The sequence below is a fragment of the Bactrocera dorsalis genome, chromosome 4, assembly GCF_023373825.1.
Source record: "Bactrocera dorsalis isolate Fly_Bdor chromosome 4, ASM2337382v1, whole genome shotgun sequence".
Classification (NCBI taxonomy): domain Eukaryota; kingdom Metazoa; phylum Arthropoda; class Insecta; order Diptera; family Tephritidae; genus Bactrocera; species Bactrocera dorsalis.
Genome location: NC_064306.1, coordinates 18709466 through 18729605, shown reverse-complemented (window position 1 = coordinate 18729605; position 20140 = coordinate 18709466). Strand labels below are relative to the sequence as shown.

At 37.8% G+C, this 20140-nt stretch overlaps 2 protein-coding genes across 3 annotated transcripts in view; both read right to left on the bottom strand.

The window, feature by feature from the left end:
- Nucleotides 1-14847, bottom strand: part of LOC105227372 (cap-specific mRNA (nucleoside-2'-O-)-methyltransferase 1) — a 54847-nt gene extending 40000 nt beyond the window's left edge. Inside the window, exon 1 of one of the 2 annotated variants that reach the window (XM_049454644.1) lies at nucleotides 14102-14847. In XM_049454644.1, coding sequence (XP_049310601.1) covers nucleotides 14102-14747 — 646 coding nt within the window. In that variant the 5' untranslated portion in view covers nucleotides 14748-14847. The remainder of the gene's footprint in view (nucleotides 1-14101) is intronic. The other variant, XM_011206691.4, reaches the window with a different exon arrangement.
- Nucleotides 1-20140, bottom strand: part of LOC125778137 (uncharacterized) — a 598414-nt gene that overhangs the window by 426446 nt on the left and 151828 nt on the right. The gene's annotated exons all lie outside the window — the stretch shown is intronic.

The window sequence follows — 20140 nt, the reverse complement described above, 5'->3', positions numbered from 1 at the left end:
GATGTTTTTTGCTTTATAGGAGACTCATTAACGTGTGCACCAATTTGTCGAAATAGATGGCACAGGTTACAGCGTCCTCGTTGATTAATGTACTTTTATGAAACCAATTCAATTGAGCGGCTTCATTTTCAGAAATGAATGCAGTTGTAACAGCGGGATCCACCCAATTTCATTTGCACTCGTCGTGAGAAACAACGTAGGCTTTCCGAGTTACCGAATCAAGGCGAATAGATCTTGTTTACGCTGTGACCAATAATATGCAGAATTCGGTATTGATCTTAGAGATGTAAGATTTGTGTCGAGGTAATTTTGGATATACTCTTCCGATTCTATTTGTTGTCTCGTCACTCTTGTGTCATTCCCCATAAACTTAAAGGCAACAGTCTGGGATGAAGCAACACGAAGTCTCGTATTTTTTGCAGCCATATAAAGCAAATGGCGAGGAGTAACCACACGTCGATCCACTCGTCTTATTTCACTCGTTGCCATTTGGAAAGGTGTAACTGAAATTTCGTCTCGAAATGTTCTCATTTGTCCAAGATATATACTAGGAAAAGACAATTTCTCGACATAATCATCGAAGAGCAGACCTTTAGGAATTTGATTTTCTCTTGGCGCAAGTCGCAAATATTTAACTTCATCCCAAATAGCGTTTGTTGCTTGCCAGTGAGGCTATCTTCGATTGTGATTTGTTCACTGATTTCGTCGTTTGGCATTTTCCCATCACATATCGGTCCATTCAAGAACTGCTGATCGATTTCTATGTCTTGATAAAGTGGTGTACCTTTGAGAAAGTTTAAACATGCTCGAACTGTCCTTTTATTAACCAAGCCTTGAACATAGCTCGATTTGTGAATCTTCCGTTTTTATGTGTGCTCGTTGATACTGTGGTTATCTCCAATATTGCGTGGTAGTTTTTTTTTACCATCGCATCCACGTCAACCGGTGTTTATAACTCAACAAAGATTTATCATTCCTTACCTCTGGTGGGGGGAAATGAAAAGACCTTCATCGAGTGAGAATTTATTCATTCTGATTTTATTTCGTATTTTTCTTCCTTACATATATACAATTTTAAAACTATCTTAAATAACTAAATATATGTATATGTGTGTGTGTGTATGTTTGTAGCTATTGCAGCTTATTGTTTATTGCTGCTTGACATGGGGTTATTTTCAAGAGTACAACTTAATACATGTGTGTGTGTGTTTAATGTTATATCTTCTGTAAATTTATGATTTGTGTCCCATGCATTTTTATTATTATTAGATGTGCATTGCAGGTAAATGCATTATGTATGTATATATGTATGTATGTAATTATATTAATATATAAATAGATATTTATATTTAGTAGAATTTCGGCTTTGCTGATAAGTAAGCATGTTCAATGATATTTGAACAACCGGCACATTTATAACGTGTCCATATACTCCAAATTGCCCACGCACGTGTCTCAAACGTTTTATTTCCATGAAAAGAATTCTGGGGGAAATTAATTGTTCCGTTATAATATCCAACGGTGGCAAATCATAAGTCATTGGTGGATATTTAATGCCATTGTAAACTGCGTAAGTTGGTATTTTTTGCGCAGTGATTGCAGACACGCTGAACATGGTTTAATATTTTCGCTTGGAACATCCGGTACAATTCTGTCAAGTACTCCCTGATCAATATTCTCAGGAAGTGCGGTTAAATCATGCTTCAACCGCAGGCGATCACATGTCGAGCAAGCAAATCCAAAACTATTATTCGTAAATTTTGCCATTGAAAGTGAGCATAAGGAATTTATGGATTATTTTTCACGTTTTCGGTACCGGTATTAGTGGTGTTTTGCTATGTATCCTCGGTTATACTCTCGTTTCTTTGCCGTGATGGTGCGGCCCTTGCTAATTCTCGCTGAGCTATTTTCCGTGCTCTATACTCTCGCTGATATTCCGCTGCTGATTTCCTTCGAGGTATATCCCTGAAATGTATAACACTACTTGTAAAGGGTCCTGTAATTGTTGATGGATTAACACCCATAGAAGGTCTAGCCGTCGTTAATCTATCAACGCGTTGAAGGCCCAGCAGTTATCGGTGAATTGACGATCGTTTATTCATCAGTAGTTATAGATGCTCCCGCAGACGTTGAATCACTGAATGTACCTTCACATTTCTTTTTTTTACGCGCTCGGTACTCTCTCTGATATTCCGCAGCTGTTTTCCTCTTCCTTAGTATTCACGATAATATTGTGCTGTTTTCGCACCTCTTGAAATACGGGTTGCACGGTCTTTTTCCGCTGAAAAATCAATTTAAAATCAAACCATTAAAATTTTTGCCAATCCAATTGATATTAGCTTCAAGAGGATTTAATCCACAAGGTGCATCTACTTAATATGAACAATTGAAATATTCAAGAGAAACGTACCATCACATAACCTGGAATCCGCTGTGTTATGCGTATTATCACTGTCACTCATTTTATGACTTGTTTGAATCACTATTCACTGTGTACTAATACTACAAATAGTACGTCAATATTATATAGAATACGAATTAATTACGGGAAACACTTTAATAACAAAATACGAAAATAAGAAAAAGAATTTTTGACACACAGGACGCTTAATGCACTCACGCATAGGCACTAATAATATTCTAGGGAGCTGTTACCTCTCATTTTCTCTCTCTCTCTCTCGCACTCTATCTTTCTTTGTTGACCTTCTCCTTCCGAGTTGCGTTAATCGTTCAACGCTATTCCTCCTCCACTGAAGCGTTAAACGTTTAACGCAACCTTTTCCAGAGTAACCTGAGAAGTTTCACTTCAAAAACATTTCTTGCACATATATAATTCAAAATATTTTTAGTAATAAATATAGCCTGGAAAATGTCATACACTTTTGCATTTCAATGCATGTTAAAATTGTTTGGTATTTTGCATAACTCACAGATATCTAAAACTCTAACACCTACTATTATTTCACTGGTCGCAGCTGTATATGTGCATTGTCAAAAGCGACTTTGATAGTGTTGTTAATTTCTAAAGCCAAATTTTAGGGTTGGCAGAGTTTCAATGTCTTCAACGAAAGTTATTAACTTTTTTTAACAACCTTTTACAGTATTTTACTGATTAATGAGAGTAAACTAATGGGACGCTAAGAACATGGGTTTTCTGATGGTTTATCAAGCTTTTTTATTGCAATGATTTTAGCCTTTTCCGATGCTTTAGGAAAGTATCTAAACCGTAAATAAGTATTAATTATATTTACAAGATAATGTACTCCTTTTTGGGGTAGAGATTTCCGAAAACTATTGTTTTTAAGTTCTTTACTACTGTATTAATTTTTTCAGCAGAAGTATGGCTGTGTTAAGTGACTAAAAAACACAAACGTTGGAATGTATGCATATTTCTTCTTTAAATATAAATCAAAAATCTTTTGTTTTAGATAGGTAAATTATTCCAGTCTTTATTAGGGAGTTTTAACATTTCGTCTTTTAATGTCTTATTTTTCAGCTTATCAGAACTTCTTCAGCGATTAATCTGTAACGCTGCCAGTATGATTTTTTAGTTGGTCGAATTGGTAGTAGCTTGTGTGAAGCCCTTAAGGGGGTATTCTCATGTAATCACTTCGAAAAATCGATTTTTTTTATATTTTGACAGTAAACCCTATTGAAAACATGCTGTGAAAAATTCAGACCGAAATTCATAGTATTTGATAAGTTACAGCTCATAGTCGCCGAAGTGTCGTAAGCGACTGTCTACCAGGCGCAATGACAAGTCTGCAGCTGCTACGTTTCTAAACGCATTTTTTTCGAATCATCATTTTCTGAAACTGTCATGGTCCTAAAAAAACAGTTTTCAACCGATTGCTTTAAAATTTACATATGTACTTCTACTCATTTATAGTTATAATATAATAGTCGTCCCTACCAGAATTGTTTATTTTCGAAAGTATTTTCATATTTTTTTAAGGATTTTTAACGAAAAAAAACAAGATTTTCGTGACTTTTTTTGAAGCTCGAATTTTTTTTAATGAAATTGATTATATTTGGTAGGGACGATAGCCGCAGAACTACTGAATAATAATCCATTTGATTTTTTTTTTATTTCAGACAATATGAACAGCCGCTATCACCGCTATCATGACCAGGGAACTACTTTTTATTTGTTGAGGACTACTATATTAAAAATGTAAAAAACGAAAAATTTTTTTATTGTACATTTCAAAATACAAATAAAAATATATTAAAAAATTAAAATGATTGAATTTTGTTGTCGCATAAAAAAAAATTTCATAAAAAATGGTAAAATGTTCACCCCCCCTTAAGCACTTTTTTGGAATGCTAAAATATCTTGCAGTTTATATGACTCGACTTAAGTTAAATTATTTGATACCGGCTACGATTAGTATTCATTTCGACATTTGGTAAATTTTCAGTTCGTATTGGATAATACCGGCGCAATTGAAAGCCGATTGCCGTTTTCAATAAGCATAGTATTAGATGGAGGAAGCAAATGATGCCGATTTTTTTCTTAGTTAAAATTACTACGCCTCCACCCCTTGAAGTATCACGATCATTACGATAACAAAAATATTCGCGATTATAAATTTATTGTTTTTTTTTTTTAACCTGAAATCGATTAATAAATATACATATACTGTACTGTACTTCATTAGTTGCAAATGACATTCTAACAGAATATAACGATGGAGATATCTAACGCTCGGATTGATAGTTTGTCTTAATATTTATATACTGAATTCTGCTTGGAGAGTCATGAGAAGACGCTTAATGACTGGCACCATGTCCGAATATCTGACAGTTGAAACGCTGAGTAATTTTATTACCGTTTTCACTTAAACATAATCAATGATAGAATAGGGTTTTCTTAATATAAGGATCAGTGGAGTATCTGCAGAAAACCAAGAGTGTCACAATATTGTTGCAGTTATTTGCTTGCTCGAAAATACCCCATCTTTAATTGCACTTGGCCCTGACTTGCCCAGCCCAAAAAGCATTGCTTTTTTGGTTTTCTTTTAGCATAAGTGAAGAACTCTGTGTTTCAAAGTTTCATTTTTTGGTACACAAGATCAAAGCCCACTTTCAAACACAATACAATTTCGAGCCAATAGAGATTCTTTGTATTGAACTATCTGAAATTTGTATTGTCTTACAGAAGGTATGAAGTGGCACTTATTGTTGTTGTTGTTGTAAAGGCATAAAACATTGCTGAAATCATTTCGAGGTGTGAAAGCGAGGTTTAAGTAACCGTAACGGAACCGGATTTTTTCAATCGACATACATATATCAGACAACGTTTGAGTTATATCTATGAAAATGAGAGAGCGTGTTTTGCTAATAAGTGTCTCTTTGTACTTAAAATGGATAAAGTTGGGCGATAACTTGACCTAGACCTAGAAAGACAACATAACTCCCATTCTGATCTGTTCCCTCCCCAACTTTCATGCCGCCCCAATCCTCGTGCGAGAACCGCTCAGCTGTGTCAGTGTCAGACAGTCATACGACGGAATGGTATATCAGTCAATGGTCCCACTACTGTGAGAGAACAATCCTCGTAGCATTGGACTTCTCAGTTAGTCACACAAGACTACTGCAGAACATCGATCCAGGACTGAAGAAGTGGTCCATGAACTACCTGAGCGGTCGTCAATCATCCGTACTATTTCGAGGTAAAAACTCAAAACTGAGAAGCACAACAATGGTTGGCTCGCCTGGAAATTTCGATTTATACTGATTAACATTTTACTCTGATGGGATGCCTCTATGGGAAAAATGGTCGACCAAAACATATTTGTTTATTTATTAGTATAAATATAAAAAAAATAAGTTGAAGTTAAAGTTTGAAGTACGAAAAAACTTGTTCGACTACACAATATTATATTAGTTGTATGTAGTTTCCGTAGGAAAGGTACAATGAAAAGAAAAATACTTTTGCGATGAATTGAAGGTTTTCTTTAGCAACGTTAGAATATCCCTTTTTCAAATATGCACTGTTTTGATTAATAACTTATTGGCATTTTGAAGGAAAATTCATAATACTACGATAATAGAAACCGTCGTCTCTATTTTCAAAAACTTGGTTAGTTGATTTCCACAAAATTGAAGCGAATTTTTCACGAACAATATCATTTGAAATACAGGGTTTTCCAATAAGAGCGATATGAGTTCTTTACAAAAAAAAAACACTAATTGTTAACGAAATTCAAAATTTTTTTATTTAATGTGAAGTAGTAGAATCATTAAGTTCTGGATGTAACATTCATCAAATTTCTTCCGTTCTTGAAATAAGTCGCTTGTTGAATTTGCAGTATGGGACATTGTCTCTTTTTGGAAACAGATGTTGTCAATATCAACTTCTTTCATTTGCGGCCAAAGAAAGTTGGTTATCATCCATCTATACCGCTCCCCATGGACATTAACGGTGCTTAAGCTTCAGTTCAAAAGAGGTTCGGACCGATGATTCCATCAGACCAAAAATCACACCAAACTATCAATTTGCAGTGATCCAATAGTTTCAGTTCTTGAGTGAGAACGATTTCTTACGGATGCAAGCCCAAATCTTTTCTTATCCGCCAGTTTTTGGTTTGAGACAGTCCCAATTCTTGAGAACCGCTTGGAATCGACAAATTGCAGTGTTCAGCAACACTTGCCTAGATGGCCGGCAGCAATATTTTCATTACTTCGATGTGTTCTTTGTATTAAAGGCACTTGCATTATGTAAAGAAAATGTAAGCTCAAAATTTTCAACAATTCGACGTATGGCGAGCACAGGTGGACGATGATGAAATTGTAAATATTACTGAATACAATGAAAAAATTATAGATCATGACACATGTCTGGCAACACTGGGCTAAACAACAAGTGATAAATTTTGTGCTAATCATTTATTAGTTGTTTTATTTATTTATTTTCATAAATATCTAAATTTAATTGCTTAACGATTTGTTAAGTTAGGCGAAAGTAATCGGGAGTAATTGAATTGAGCATTAAGTACGGTGATTATGCCTCCTAAAAAGTCAACCAGCAAATTTGCTTGCGGGGCTTGTCATAACGTTATTCGCGAAGGTACCAGCAGCATTCAATGTGCTCAATGCAGCTACTGGCATCACGCTCGATGTACCGGACTCAGCAGCGAAGAATTCAGGGCTACAGCTAATAAAATATTAAAAAACAAATCAGTTTGGAAGTGCGACAAGTGTCTTTGCGAGGTTAGTGTAATGATATCAGATGCCCAGCGAGATTCTAAGTTAGTTGACAGTGACGTCACAGACGATGAATCCCTCGATAAATACGAAAATTTACTCGTTAAACTGTCAAACAAAATTGAATCGAAGTTCGATAAATTTAAGCAGTCGATTGAGGGTAACCTCTCAGATATAAGGAGCGAGATAAACAAACTAAATGAGGCTATGTCGAAAAAGTGCTCATATTTAGATAAACGAGTTGCGGAAATAGAAGAAAAATTAAGTTCATTCTCTTCACTTCCTCCAGAGGAGGTTATTACCGAAATCAATGAGCGTAAGAAGCGGGAAGCCAATGTGATCGCATTTAATATTACCGAATCCAAGGCGGTAGACGGTAAAGTACGGCTAGAAGAAGATAGAGCACGGTTAACATCAGTCATTCCTGAAGAGCTCCATGACAATATGAAATCGTTCAGGCTACGCAGGCTAGGACGTCCAACACCCGATCGGTCTAGGCCTTTGCTAATTGAGACACAGTCTGTCACTTATGCCAGAAGTATACTGAGATCCAAACCTGATCCTGACACACGAGTCTCCTTCAAGTCAGATCTCACTCCGGCTCAGCAGTCACATTTGCAATCACTGAGGGAAAAACTTAAATTGCTGAATGAAAGTGGCGTGAAAAACAAAACCATTAAATACGTGAATGGCACGCCTAAAATTGTTAACACTAACTTTCGCCAAGTCGTCGAGGAAAGGAAATCTAAAGCAGCTACAAATATTCTACCAGAATACGCGCGGTCTAAGGACAAAACTGAGCGAGTTCCTAACCTCATCAGCAATTAGTTCGCACGACGTAATATGCATCACAGAGTCATGGCTTTACTCGTCTATTCAAAATAACGAATTCATCGATAGCTCCTATATCACACTAAGGAAGGACAGAGATACTTCGACAGGATGCGAGAGAGGAGGTGGTGTCCTGATTGCTTTTAAACGAATAATTAAAGCTGAGCTTATATCCATGGAGAACAATAACCTAGAACAGATCTTCATAAGGATCAAAGGTGATAATGCTTGTATCATCATTGGGTGCGTATATATACCACCACAATATAATTATGAGATATACTATGCCCATACTGAAACATTAATACATTTGAAAGAAAAATTTCCGGATTCAAGGACATGATAGTGGGAGACTACAATTTGCCCAGCAGTACACCGAGCTTTGATTGCGAGAAGCTGCTGTACGATACCACTGCCCTTATTGAATGTCAACAATTTAATAACGTCTTAAATAAAAATAATAAACTGTTGGATTTATGTTTCAGTAATTTGGATCTCTCAATCAACGAAGCTCTTGCTTTCACGACTGTGGATAAATATCACCCGCCTCTGGAGATCTCCTTGGAGTTTCAGCCTAGCCTAATACCAAACTATCTTCCTTCTTATTCGTTTAAGAACGCCGACTATGTGAGCCTTAATGCTTTCTTTTTAAGAACTAACTGGATTGAGCTATACAAAATAAAAGAAGTGGATGATAAGGTTAGTTGGTTTTATAATAAAGTGCAAGAAGGTATTTCTCAGTTCGTCCCTGTATATTCGAGGAAATCAAGTAAATTTCCCTGCTGGTTCTCTAAAGAACTTATAAATAAAATTAAATTGAAGAAATCTGCACATATCAGATATAGGAGGAATAAAACTAAGTCGAACTATAGATGTTTTAGCCAACTCAGACTCGAATGCAAGAAATTAAGTGCAATATGCTACAAGTCATACATTAATAAAGTGGAAAATCTAGTCTCTTCAGACAAAAATGAATTCTGGAGGTTTGTCAAGAACAAAAGGGGTACCGACATGGGAGTCCCAGCTACCATGACATGGAATGACCTAACCGCTCATGCGGGTGCGGAGATTAGTAATATCTTCGCATCTTACTTCAAAGAAACCTATACATTGAGCCCAAGCGGAGTTGGTCATCATCAATCTACTGACGTTGTAGGAAATGTGGAGCTAAATGAATTTGATGCGAACTTTAATGAAGTTTTTAAGCAGCTGTTGGCACTGGATCCAAAAAAAGGAGCAGGACCTGATGGTCTGCCTAATATATTTCTACGCAACTGTGCTGTCGGGCTCTGTGAACCTATCACGCATATATTCAGTAAGTCCTTTTATCACGGAACCTTCCCATCGGCGTGGAAATCATCGTTCATCAGTCCCATCCACAAAAACGGCCCAAGATCTGACGTCAGTAATTATAGACCTGTGTGTATCCAATCTGCTTTAGCAAAACTGTTTGAGAAAATTGTCTTGCCTCAGTTGATATCATCATTTAGAAATATCATTTCTCCTAAGCAGCACGGATTTGTTGGTGGCAGATCCACTACAACAAACTTATATATATACGTCAACTACATCTTGAAGGCCATGGACAGTGGTATTCCAGTTCATTCAATATATACGGACTTTAGCAAGGCATTCGACAAAGTGGACCATGAGACTCTTATGGCAAAGCTAAACAATTATGGAGTGAATTGCAATGCACTACGTTGGATCAGATCGTACCTAACAGGAAGAAGGTTTCAAGTAAGAATCGATGGACACATTTCAGATGAGTATGATGTCACATCTGGTGTTCCCCAGGGATCCCACCTTGGACCCATACTCTTCAACATATTTGTGAACGACATTGGGAGAAGTCTGCAGTCTGAATACTTATTATACGCTGACGATTTAAAAATTTTTCGTAGAATCTCCACCGTTTCTGATATTCACATCTTACAAAATGATATAGATAAGCTGCATAACTGGTGTAAGTTAAATAAACTTGTTTTGAATGTGAAAAAATGCGCAGTGATGTCCTTCACCCGTGCGCATACGCAGGCACCTTTAACCTACACGTTGAACGACCAAATACTCACGGAAGTTGAAGACATCAGAGACCTGGGTATAACTATTGACAGAAAACTAAATTTCAAGAAACACATCGATAGAATTACTTCGCAGGCATACAAAGTATTAGGGTTGATTAATCGGATGTGTAGGGAATTTGAGAACAATTGCTCGTTAACCTGCCTATTCTCAGCATTAGTGCTACCTATTCTGGAATATGGAACAGTGATTTGGTCCCCATTCACAGACTCAATGATCAACAGAGTAGAGAGAATCCAGCACAAGTTCTGCAAAGCGCTGCTATTTCATAACAGACACAGAAACGATATTAATTCAACAGAAGACGTCCGAAAAATCTTGAAAATAAATGACCTGAAATCTCGAAGGCAGGTAGCAGACCTCATCTTCTTATTCAAAATCCTCAATGGATTAATTGATGCCCCAGAAATCCTCGCAGACTTTGAAATCGTACCAAATAAGCTTAACCTTAGACAGATGAGGATCCTGAAAACTTGCAGATCGAACAAAAACTATGTAATCAATGGCCCAAAGGAAAGAATCTGCAGACTGGTAAACTCTCTGCACGGTGACATCGACTTCTTCAGCGGATCTCTACAGAACCTCAGAATGATCGTTAAAAAAGCTTTATTAAAATACTAGCATACGAAGTAGGTTACGTGTTTAATTTCTAATTTTATATGTTTAAGCCTGTTGTCTTATTTATAATTATAATTGTTATTAGTTGTATAGTGCCGATTGGCGTTAAATAAATAAATGAAATGAAATGAAATATTAAAAATGGACAAAAAAAAAATTATAGAAATCATATCATCCTTATTAGCAAACCCAGTTGAAAGGGAGAGCTAGTAATCACTTGGAGCAAGATCCGGACTATAATGTGATTGCAAAAGAACCTCCGAGCCCTTATTGTTTTTTGTGGCCAAACAGGTTGCTTTTTTATATGGTCCAATTGCTGACAGAATAGGTCCTGATCGTCAATCCTAGGCTGGCTCCCGTTTACGCCGTCTCAGCACTATTTGTGCTTGACATTGTCACATTTGGGGAAACTTTAGTATACCATCCCACGATTACAGGGTTAAAAGTGATATGGTTGAATAGGGCTGATGCTCCAGATTAAGAAAATATATAATTGTTGCCGCCGCAAACTTATAGTTTTCGAGATATTTGCATTTAAAGTTGAAAATTTTGCAAATTTTATCTTGCAATTTCTCGATTTCTAGTAATTATTTATTTCATATTATGCACTTTTTATGCACTTATACTTCATTACATTGTTTCTACATATTTATTTTTTTTAGTAATTATTTAGTTATTTGCTTAAAATAAACATTTTATATTTTACACAAATTTCATTCCATGCACAATAACAAAAGTATTCCGTGTTTACAGATATTAAGTGTTGCCATAATTACATATTCTAAAACCCTGAAATCGTGGGATGGTATACTAAAGCCGACCCTCACATTTTCCATCACCAATAACCATCCTATTCATTGATCGAATTGACCGACCTTGTCCGACTAAAGGAAGATTTGCAGTTGGAAATTGGAGTAGTAAGGTTTTTTTCGTTAATAAATATAAAAAAAAGAAACAAGAAGCTTCCTTTTATATCTTGACTTATTTATAGAGTTCCAAAAGATTTTGTACAATGTTAACACCTGGTTAATTGAAACAGGCTTTCTTGACGTCGTGCTTTTAGGTGCATGGTGCATCTTTGTCATTAAAAATTATTTGAACTCAATCGACGAAAATTGCGGGTGTACCATAAACACTACCTAAGTATATTTTGTGCTGCCAGTATTCTGGTGATATCCATCTTTGACGAGTGCTTAAACCATAGATAACTTGATCAGAATCTCTTTTCTTGCTCTCTCGCTTGTCAGCTGGCAGGGCACCCTGAACTGTTTTCTGAGCTGGCAACAAAACACAATCAGGGTAACGCCAATCAGCAGTTAGTCAAAAAGGCGAGATGCCAGAAGAGCAGCGCTATAATTACTTGACGAAATTAATGTGAAATGAAATTTCATTGAACTGTGCGAACATATTTTGGCAAAATAAATATTTATGTCAATTAATTAATGATTTTGCATTTTAGCATTTATATATGTATGCATTTTCAAAGTGTTTAATTTAATGTTTTGTATAATTTATTATATACCCAATCTAATATTTTAAAGCAGTGGCATCATTGGCATTCCTCTGCTAATGGTAGGCACCTTGTCGCGGTGCAGAGGCTTAGTCGCAAGGCATACTCGGCGCTCCCCAACCGGTGTGGAAGGTGCTGAATGGCGCCATCCAGGCAGTTTGTCGGGCGCCGCATGCGGGCGGCGACCAAGAACTACCACCTCCTAATCCAGGGTGTCATGCGACCCGTGCCCATTGGACGATTTGCAGCCAGGAGGAACATTCGGCTGTATTCTAACGGAGCCTCCCCAACACCGGGCCGAATTGGGGTGTAACTGTGGCCTTACCGAGCTAAGGGGCTCTGGCGTGGCGGACTCCCTAGTTCCCCATTTAACAAGAAGACCCGACAGCTCACCTCGTTGAGCCAAGGGTCGTACGAACAAAACAACAACAACTAAAACAACAACAACAAATCAAGAGGAATCGACAACGCAACGAAATAGGACAACGAATACGGAACACGACAGGGAGAATGTAAGAGCAGGAGGAGCAGCTGGAGGCCGGGGAGGTCAGGGAGCTAAACGGAAGTATAGCTACCTTGATGCTCTCTCGCCAGAGGAGCGGGCGCTGTTCGAGGAGCATGCCAGGAAGGACGAAGACGATAAATCTCGGTGTTGGATCGGGTAAAAAGGAGTACAACGCAAAAAAACTGAGCACGCCAGGGTGTTGGTCCGACCGAAAACCATTTTTTTGAAGCGAGCCGAAGGCCGCCAACGCAAAAAGGAGTTCAACGCAAAAAAACTGAGCACGCCCGGAAAACTAATAGGGGTATTCTCTTGCTCTTGCAAAACCCGGTGTACGGTGCAAGAATTGCAGATTTACAACGGCACAACAACAAACACACGCAGAAAATTATTTGCAATGGCTGTAAAATATGTCAGACCAAAACCCATGTATATTTACGTGCAATGTCACGCAAAAATAAAATTGCAACCCTGCAAATGGCACGTGCCATTTTACATAAACACATATTACGTCGTTAAATTGTTGAGAAAGGTAAATTTTAATTAGATTTTATAACTTCTATTTAAATTATAAAGTTTTGTTACAGTTTTTTTTGTTAAAAATGTATGCTGAAGGTGCGCTAATTCACAATAGCCATGCACAATAGTCATTTACAATAAATTGACTGAATCATATTCTAGAATGGGTGCTCTCGTGCCCTTGTATATTTCGGTGTAGTATTTTTGCAATCTGCAATCTGCAATCTTGCAAGAGCAAGAGAATACTCCTAATGTGTTATATATTTCCTGTTATTAGGGTATTATTTGTTTTCTTTATTTCTTTTGGTTGTTCTGTAAAATATGAACGTAAGGTAGCACTGATTATTAGTTAGAATGCAACCCTTTTATTATTGTACGAACAAAAATAAATGAACAAAAGTTAAATGTTGATTAAAAGCTATTTTTGCACTATTTAATATAAAATAAATGGTTAGAAACGATTTAGTGAGGTGTTAGTGGATATAAAATTTAAAAATATAACCAAAAAATTCATTATAAATGGGAAAAACACGCTTTTTAAATTTAATTTTTGAACTTTAAATGCAAATATCTCAAAAACCATAAATCAGCGGCAATATATATATATATATATTTTCCTAATCTAGAGGACCTCCTCTATCCGTACATACCCATTTTAACACCGGAATCCCATACATTTTTACACTTATTTAAAAAAAATTGTTGTTGGATTTCATTCAAAAATGATTTTACACATTTACAATTCTCAGTGCTATGTTTTCGAATCGTTATAACTTATAACTCTATGAGACTTGTGAAAACCCTAAATGATTAAATTTTCAACTCACCAGCACATATATCGGCAAAATATAGTAGTTCATTATTTTGCAGCATTGATGATCCATCCTTATATCTCGGATTTGTGAACATATATTCGCACATAGAATCGATATTCGCCATTTTAACAGCAGCTCTATTTAAAAATATGGAGCTGCGTATAGTTTCAAATGGATTAGACCGTGAACGTGCTCTTCTTAATTCACTGTCATTTAATTTGTCAAATTCAGATTTTGCTTTCAATATATTATTTAAAATGTCTGAATTACAGTATAAACATTCGTCATCAATCGTACGTTTAGGAGGACCTAAAGTTATATTATCTTTTAAATCATCCAATGTGATTTCGAGCGACGCATTATTTGTAATCCATGAATAATTTTCTGGAAGGTTTATTATCTCTGTAGTGTTGTCCCAAGATTCCAAAGATACTTCACATTCATCTTTTAGACCCAATCCCTTTCTGCCGTCCTGTTGAACTGCTATAATGGGCTCAAGACGACCCTGATTTTGCTTCCCGAGACCTTTGTTTTTCTCATAACCCATTCTAGTCATCATAAGCAGAGCCTTATCAGAATAACTTTTAACCCATTCTGTTTTAATTTTTTTCGCCATTGGCTCGCCATTTTCTTCACTGAAATTATTTTCCCTTTCCATAACACTAATTTACCCAAACAATTGTTCCTAGTAGTGATCGATAAAAAACAAAATATTTAGTTCTTCAAATATAAATATCGATACCTGGTGAACTAAACTCTTCTTGCTTTATTCCTAATACTTGGCAATTACTATTGCTATCTAGCTCTCATATGTTTGTCTATTGAGTATGTCAATATTTATGTCAAGATATAACGAGCATCTCTTCTCATCTCATCTAATAGGAAATGAGAGACCGATTGCTAAACATCAAAATCTCTTGAACTTCGACAGTTGACTTAGTTTTGATATTTAGCAATGGAACGACTGGTGCGGTCGGAACAAAATTCTACCAAAAGTATGTGTAAAAAGAGGGATATGATGAATATTAAAAAAATGTGTGATTTACATGTATTTGATGAATGCTTCACATTATTGAATTTTATTGGATTTGATGACTCAGCAGTTGCAATTATCTCTTCCTAAAACTTTATTACAAATTCTGGTGAAGGTAACAGCTGAGGTAAAGACAAGCCAGTGACATTACCCGATATGTAAAAAACGCCCACAATGTAAATTAATCAACAGCCTCTGATGGGAGACCGCCCTTGATGATGACCATGCCAAATTACGATTTGAAGGCATGCACCTGGAACGTCCGGTTCCTTAACTGCACATCTAGTTGACGTCCAAGAAGTGCGATGGACGGGACACTGTCTGAAACGAGTAGGTCCTTGCGGAATACAATAGGGCGCAAATTCTATGAGGGATTTGTGCTGGGATAAAGACTGCGTCGCCGAGTCCTGTCATCCACCACGGTGGATGAACGTCTAGCAACGATCAACACATCGCTGATTTGCGCCCACGCCCCGACGGAAGAGAAGGACGATGTGACCAAAGATGCGATGGTGACTTTAACGCCAGGGGTCAAAAGATGGTATCTTTGGCACAAATGTCGGTAAATTCAGCCTACACGCTGAAACATTCACAAATGGGTTGCTGCTGATCGACTTCGTCGGGGCCCGAAATATGATTATCTGCAGTACTAAATTCCAGCGTAAAAAAATTCTTCAAGCCACCTGGCTGTTTCCGGATCGAAAAGCCACCACCCAGATCTATCATGTTGTGTTAGACGGAAGACACGTCTCCAGTGTTTCAGACGTGCGTACGCTCCGAGGTCCTAACATCGACTCGGACCATTATCTTGTTGCAGTCAAGATACGCAAAAAAAACATGTCAACAAACACAAGGAAGGTTCCAAGGCTAGAAGCTGCAATCACAACAGACAGCCGAACGGATTTCTACTCGACTTACACTTTTGCTTTCTGAGAGCACTCATAAACAACTTGGTGTTTCCCTCACACCTTTGTACGGAATTCCAAGCTCTTTACGTACAGCTGCAACTGAAACCATTTTTTTCGGTAAAGACAAAATAACAGCTAGTACGACGAGGAGTGACATGTCGTAGAGGAGAGAAAACAGACTGCGGGATGGGATAGATACCGAGAGTTGAAGAGGGAAGCGAGACGCATTTGCAGACAGAAAAAGAGAGAAGCGGCGACTTACAGAAGGTTTCAAGACCGGAGCATACTCTTGTAGAACCCCCCGAGGTGATCCAGTAGCCGATGCTCAGAGCATACTTAAATTATGGAGGCAACACTTCTCCGCCCTCCCGAATGGCAGTGAAAGTATAGTGGCAGGAGAAGGTGAACCCGATTCCCCAATCGGATAAGAATAAGAATAGAAATTACCCGTCTGAAGAACAACAAATCGGCTGGGGCCAATGGATTGCCGGTCGAGCTGTAGATGAGGAGCATGCATAAGCTTCTCTGTAGAATATAGTGGGACGAAAGCATACCCAACGATTGGAACTGAAGAGTGCTCTGCCCAATCCAAAAAAGGGAAACCCCATAATCTGCGCAAACTACTGTGGGACAAATCTCTTAAACATCGCATATAAGTTTCTTTCGAGCGTATTGTGGAAATATTAAAGTCCACCGGCAAGATTGCACCTTATCAGTGAGGCTTTAGACCTGGAAAACTCACAACCGACCAGATATTCACCATGCGCCAAATCTTGGAAAGGACCCTTGAAAAAAGAATCGACACGCACCACCTCTTCGTCAATTTCAAAGCTCATTTTGACAGCAGAAGGAGATGCTCTTCTATGGTGCAGAGGCATGGACGATGACAACATCTGACGAGTCGACGTTACGAGTTTTCGAGAGAAAGGTTCTGCGGAAGATTTATGGTCCTTTGCGCATTGGTCACGAATATCGCATTCGATGGAATGATGAAATGTGCAAGTTATATGTCGACATTAACATAGTACAGCGAATTAAGAGACAGCGGCTGCGCTGGCTAAGTCATGTCGTACGTATGGACGAAAACACTTCAGCTCTCAAAATATTCGATGCAATACCCGCCGGGGGAAGCAGAGGAAAAGGAAGACCTTCACTCCGTTGGAAAGACCAGGTGGAGAAGGACCTGGCTTCGCTTGATGAATATAGTCTTTATGACCTTATTAGAGGGTCACGCCCACTTTTTCAAAATTTTTACTGCGATCCTCTTTACCAAACTGCAGTTATATATCTTATACTATGTTCCCACCAAAAATTTTAAGTGATTAGATTCCCTTTAATCTCTTCACTATTCAGCCCGTTCTCATTGTTGTTGGACAGATGGTAAAACCGCCCTTTTTGCCATTCAATAATTCACATCGCTTAATATTTATTAAAGGAAAACTTTGTAATATAGTATAATGTAAGATCATCGGAATCCGCGGTATATGAGCTCGTTGACCAGCTGCTGGGGCGGTGATAATAGTTGCTACAATTAAATTGCCTTTCAATTCCTTAATAAGCAACCTCGTCCCGTCGCACATACTTGGAAGACTTAAATGCCTCAAAAGAATAAAACTCCTGCTGATAATGGACTGCGTCTTCGATATTAGTCACGGTATCTATCGATTTGTATATTTTTTATACTGCATCTATTAAAATTTCTAAACTATAGACTATTTAGCCTAGAGACTCATCTAGAATAGAAGTGCAATTACTGCTTAAATTTGGAGTGGGAAAAATCTTTTCCCAAGTTTAAGCAGTTGCTGTGGAAAATCACCATTAGTGATTCCATGAAGATGAGTTCTCATATTAGTCTGTAATTTTATATTTTCAACCGAAGTCCATAGAGCGACGATATTATGCATGGATTGATGATATCTGCTCGCATACCTCTGTTAATGACAGGAAAAGTCTGTAGAAAATCTCCAGCAAATACAAATGTTAAAGTTTCCTAAGTCTTTTAATGTTCTGTCCACGTTAAATGTGCTAATGGTATTCATCCCACATAATCAATGAGGCGTCTTGCAATAGTTACCCAAGAGGCTTATTTTCGCGAATAGAACATATTGATTATTGTTCAAGATTGATGGATATTATCTAATTATAATTATAGTTTATAATTTATTACGTTTAATGAGTAAAACACAAGCTAGCTTTTCTGTGCTTATACAAATAGCCGAAAATATATCACAAATAACAGAAAATGTAGTGCAAACAGAAAATCGTCTGGCACAGCAAATAACGCAAATAGCTGAAAATACAACACAGTTAGAGTCTCGCCTTACACAACAAATGACTGAAAATAATACGCAGTTAGAAAAGCGTTTGGTACAACAGATTACAGAAAATAATACACAAGTGCAAGAGAAATTTTCAAAATTTGAAGACGAATTAAGCACAATAAAAAATGACGAAGAAAATTTAAGATCAGAATTTCTTCAACTGAGTAATCGTATGCGAGAACTGCAACTGCATGGCCCTGCACCATCAACAAATAATCCAAGACTGAAGGCACCCACATTCGATGGAAGTATTCCATTTCAAATTTTCAAACTTCAGTTTGAAAAGACAGCAATGGCCAATAACTGGAATGCAGCGGACAAAGTGGCGTCCTTGTTTGTATCATTCAAAGGACCTGCAGCAGAAATCCTTCAGACTATTCCAGACTGTGAACGGGACAACTATGAGGCATTGATGAGTGCGATAGAAAGACGATATGGTAGTGAGCACCGGAAACAAATATACCAGATCGAACTGCAAAATAGGGGTCAGAAGATGAACGAGTCATTGCAAGAGTTCGCAACTGAAATAGAACGACTGGCTCATTTGGCAAATGCAGATGCACCTGTGGATTACATTGAGAGGGTGAAAATTCAAAGTTTCATAAATGGAATTCGTGATGTGGACACCAAACGAGCCACATATGCATCGCCAAAAAGAACGTTTGCAGAAACGGTTTCGCACGCCCTCACACAGGAAACAGCTTCGCTACTAAGTAAATCAGTACACAAAGTACAAAGGGTTGAAATGGAAAAACCGGCGCTGATGGAAGAAATATTGAAGACTCTGAAGACAATTGCTGCACCGCGAGGAAATACAACAGGAAGATGTTTCAACTGTGGAAAAGCGGGTCACTTTGCCCGAAATTGCAATATAAAAGTAAACCCATCAAAACGGAAACAACCAACAGATAACGAGGACGGAGCATCCACATTAGGGTGGGTCGATTCCGGAATTTTTTCGATTCGGTATTTCTAATAGTGCGGAAAAGTTGCCTTAGTACTTCCTGATTCCAATGCAACTTTTTGTTTTGAGATCGGATTGCATCTTCAATCCGAACCGCGGCCTTGAAATTTCGGAAATTCGCCTAAAATCCTGAAATTATCTACCTAGCACCATAGCAGAATGGATAAGTAATTGCGTAGAGTGCATGGCAGCTAAAGGTCCTAAAGCCAAAAGTCGCGGTAGGCTACAACAGTACAATGTGGGATCACCATTTGAACGAGTCGCAATGGATGTTGCAGGTCCGTTCCCAACCAGTACGGCCGGAAACAAATATCTACTGGTTGTCATGGACTATTTCAGTAAATGGCCAGAAGTATATGCCTTACCAAACCAAGAAGCGAAGACAGTAGCCGAAGGGTTTGTAGAAAATTAGATAACAAGGTTCGGAGTGCCCGTCGAATTACACTCAGATCAAGGCAGAAATTTCGAATCTTCCATTTTCCAAGAAGTCTGTACATTATTGGGCATCCACAAGACACGGACAACAGCGTTACACCCACAATCAGATGGGATGGTAGAGAGATTCAACCGAACGCTGGAAGAACATCTGCGGAAAATCGTTGATAAAGACCAACGGAATTGGGACAAGTGCATCCAGATGTTCCTGCTGGCGTATCGTTCAACGAAGCACGAGACAACTGGTTACACGCCAGCAAAGATTATTTTCGGATCTGATCTGCGACTCCCTGCTGATCTTAAGTTTGGAACGAATCCTACAGCTGTAAGAAATGATGGAGATTATTGTTCTGCCTTAAAGGAAGAAATGAATGAATTGCATCTAATGGT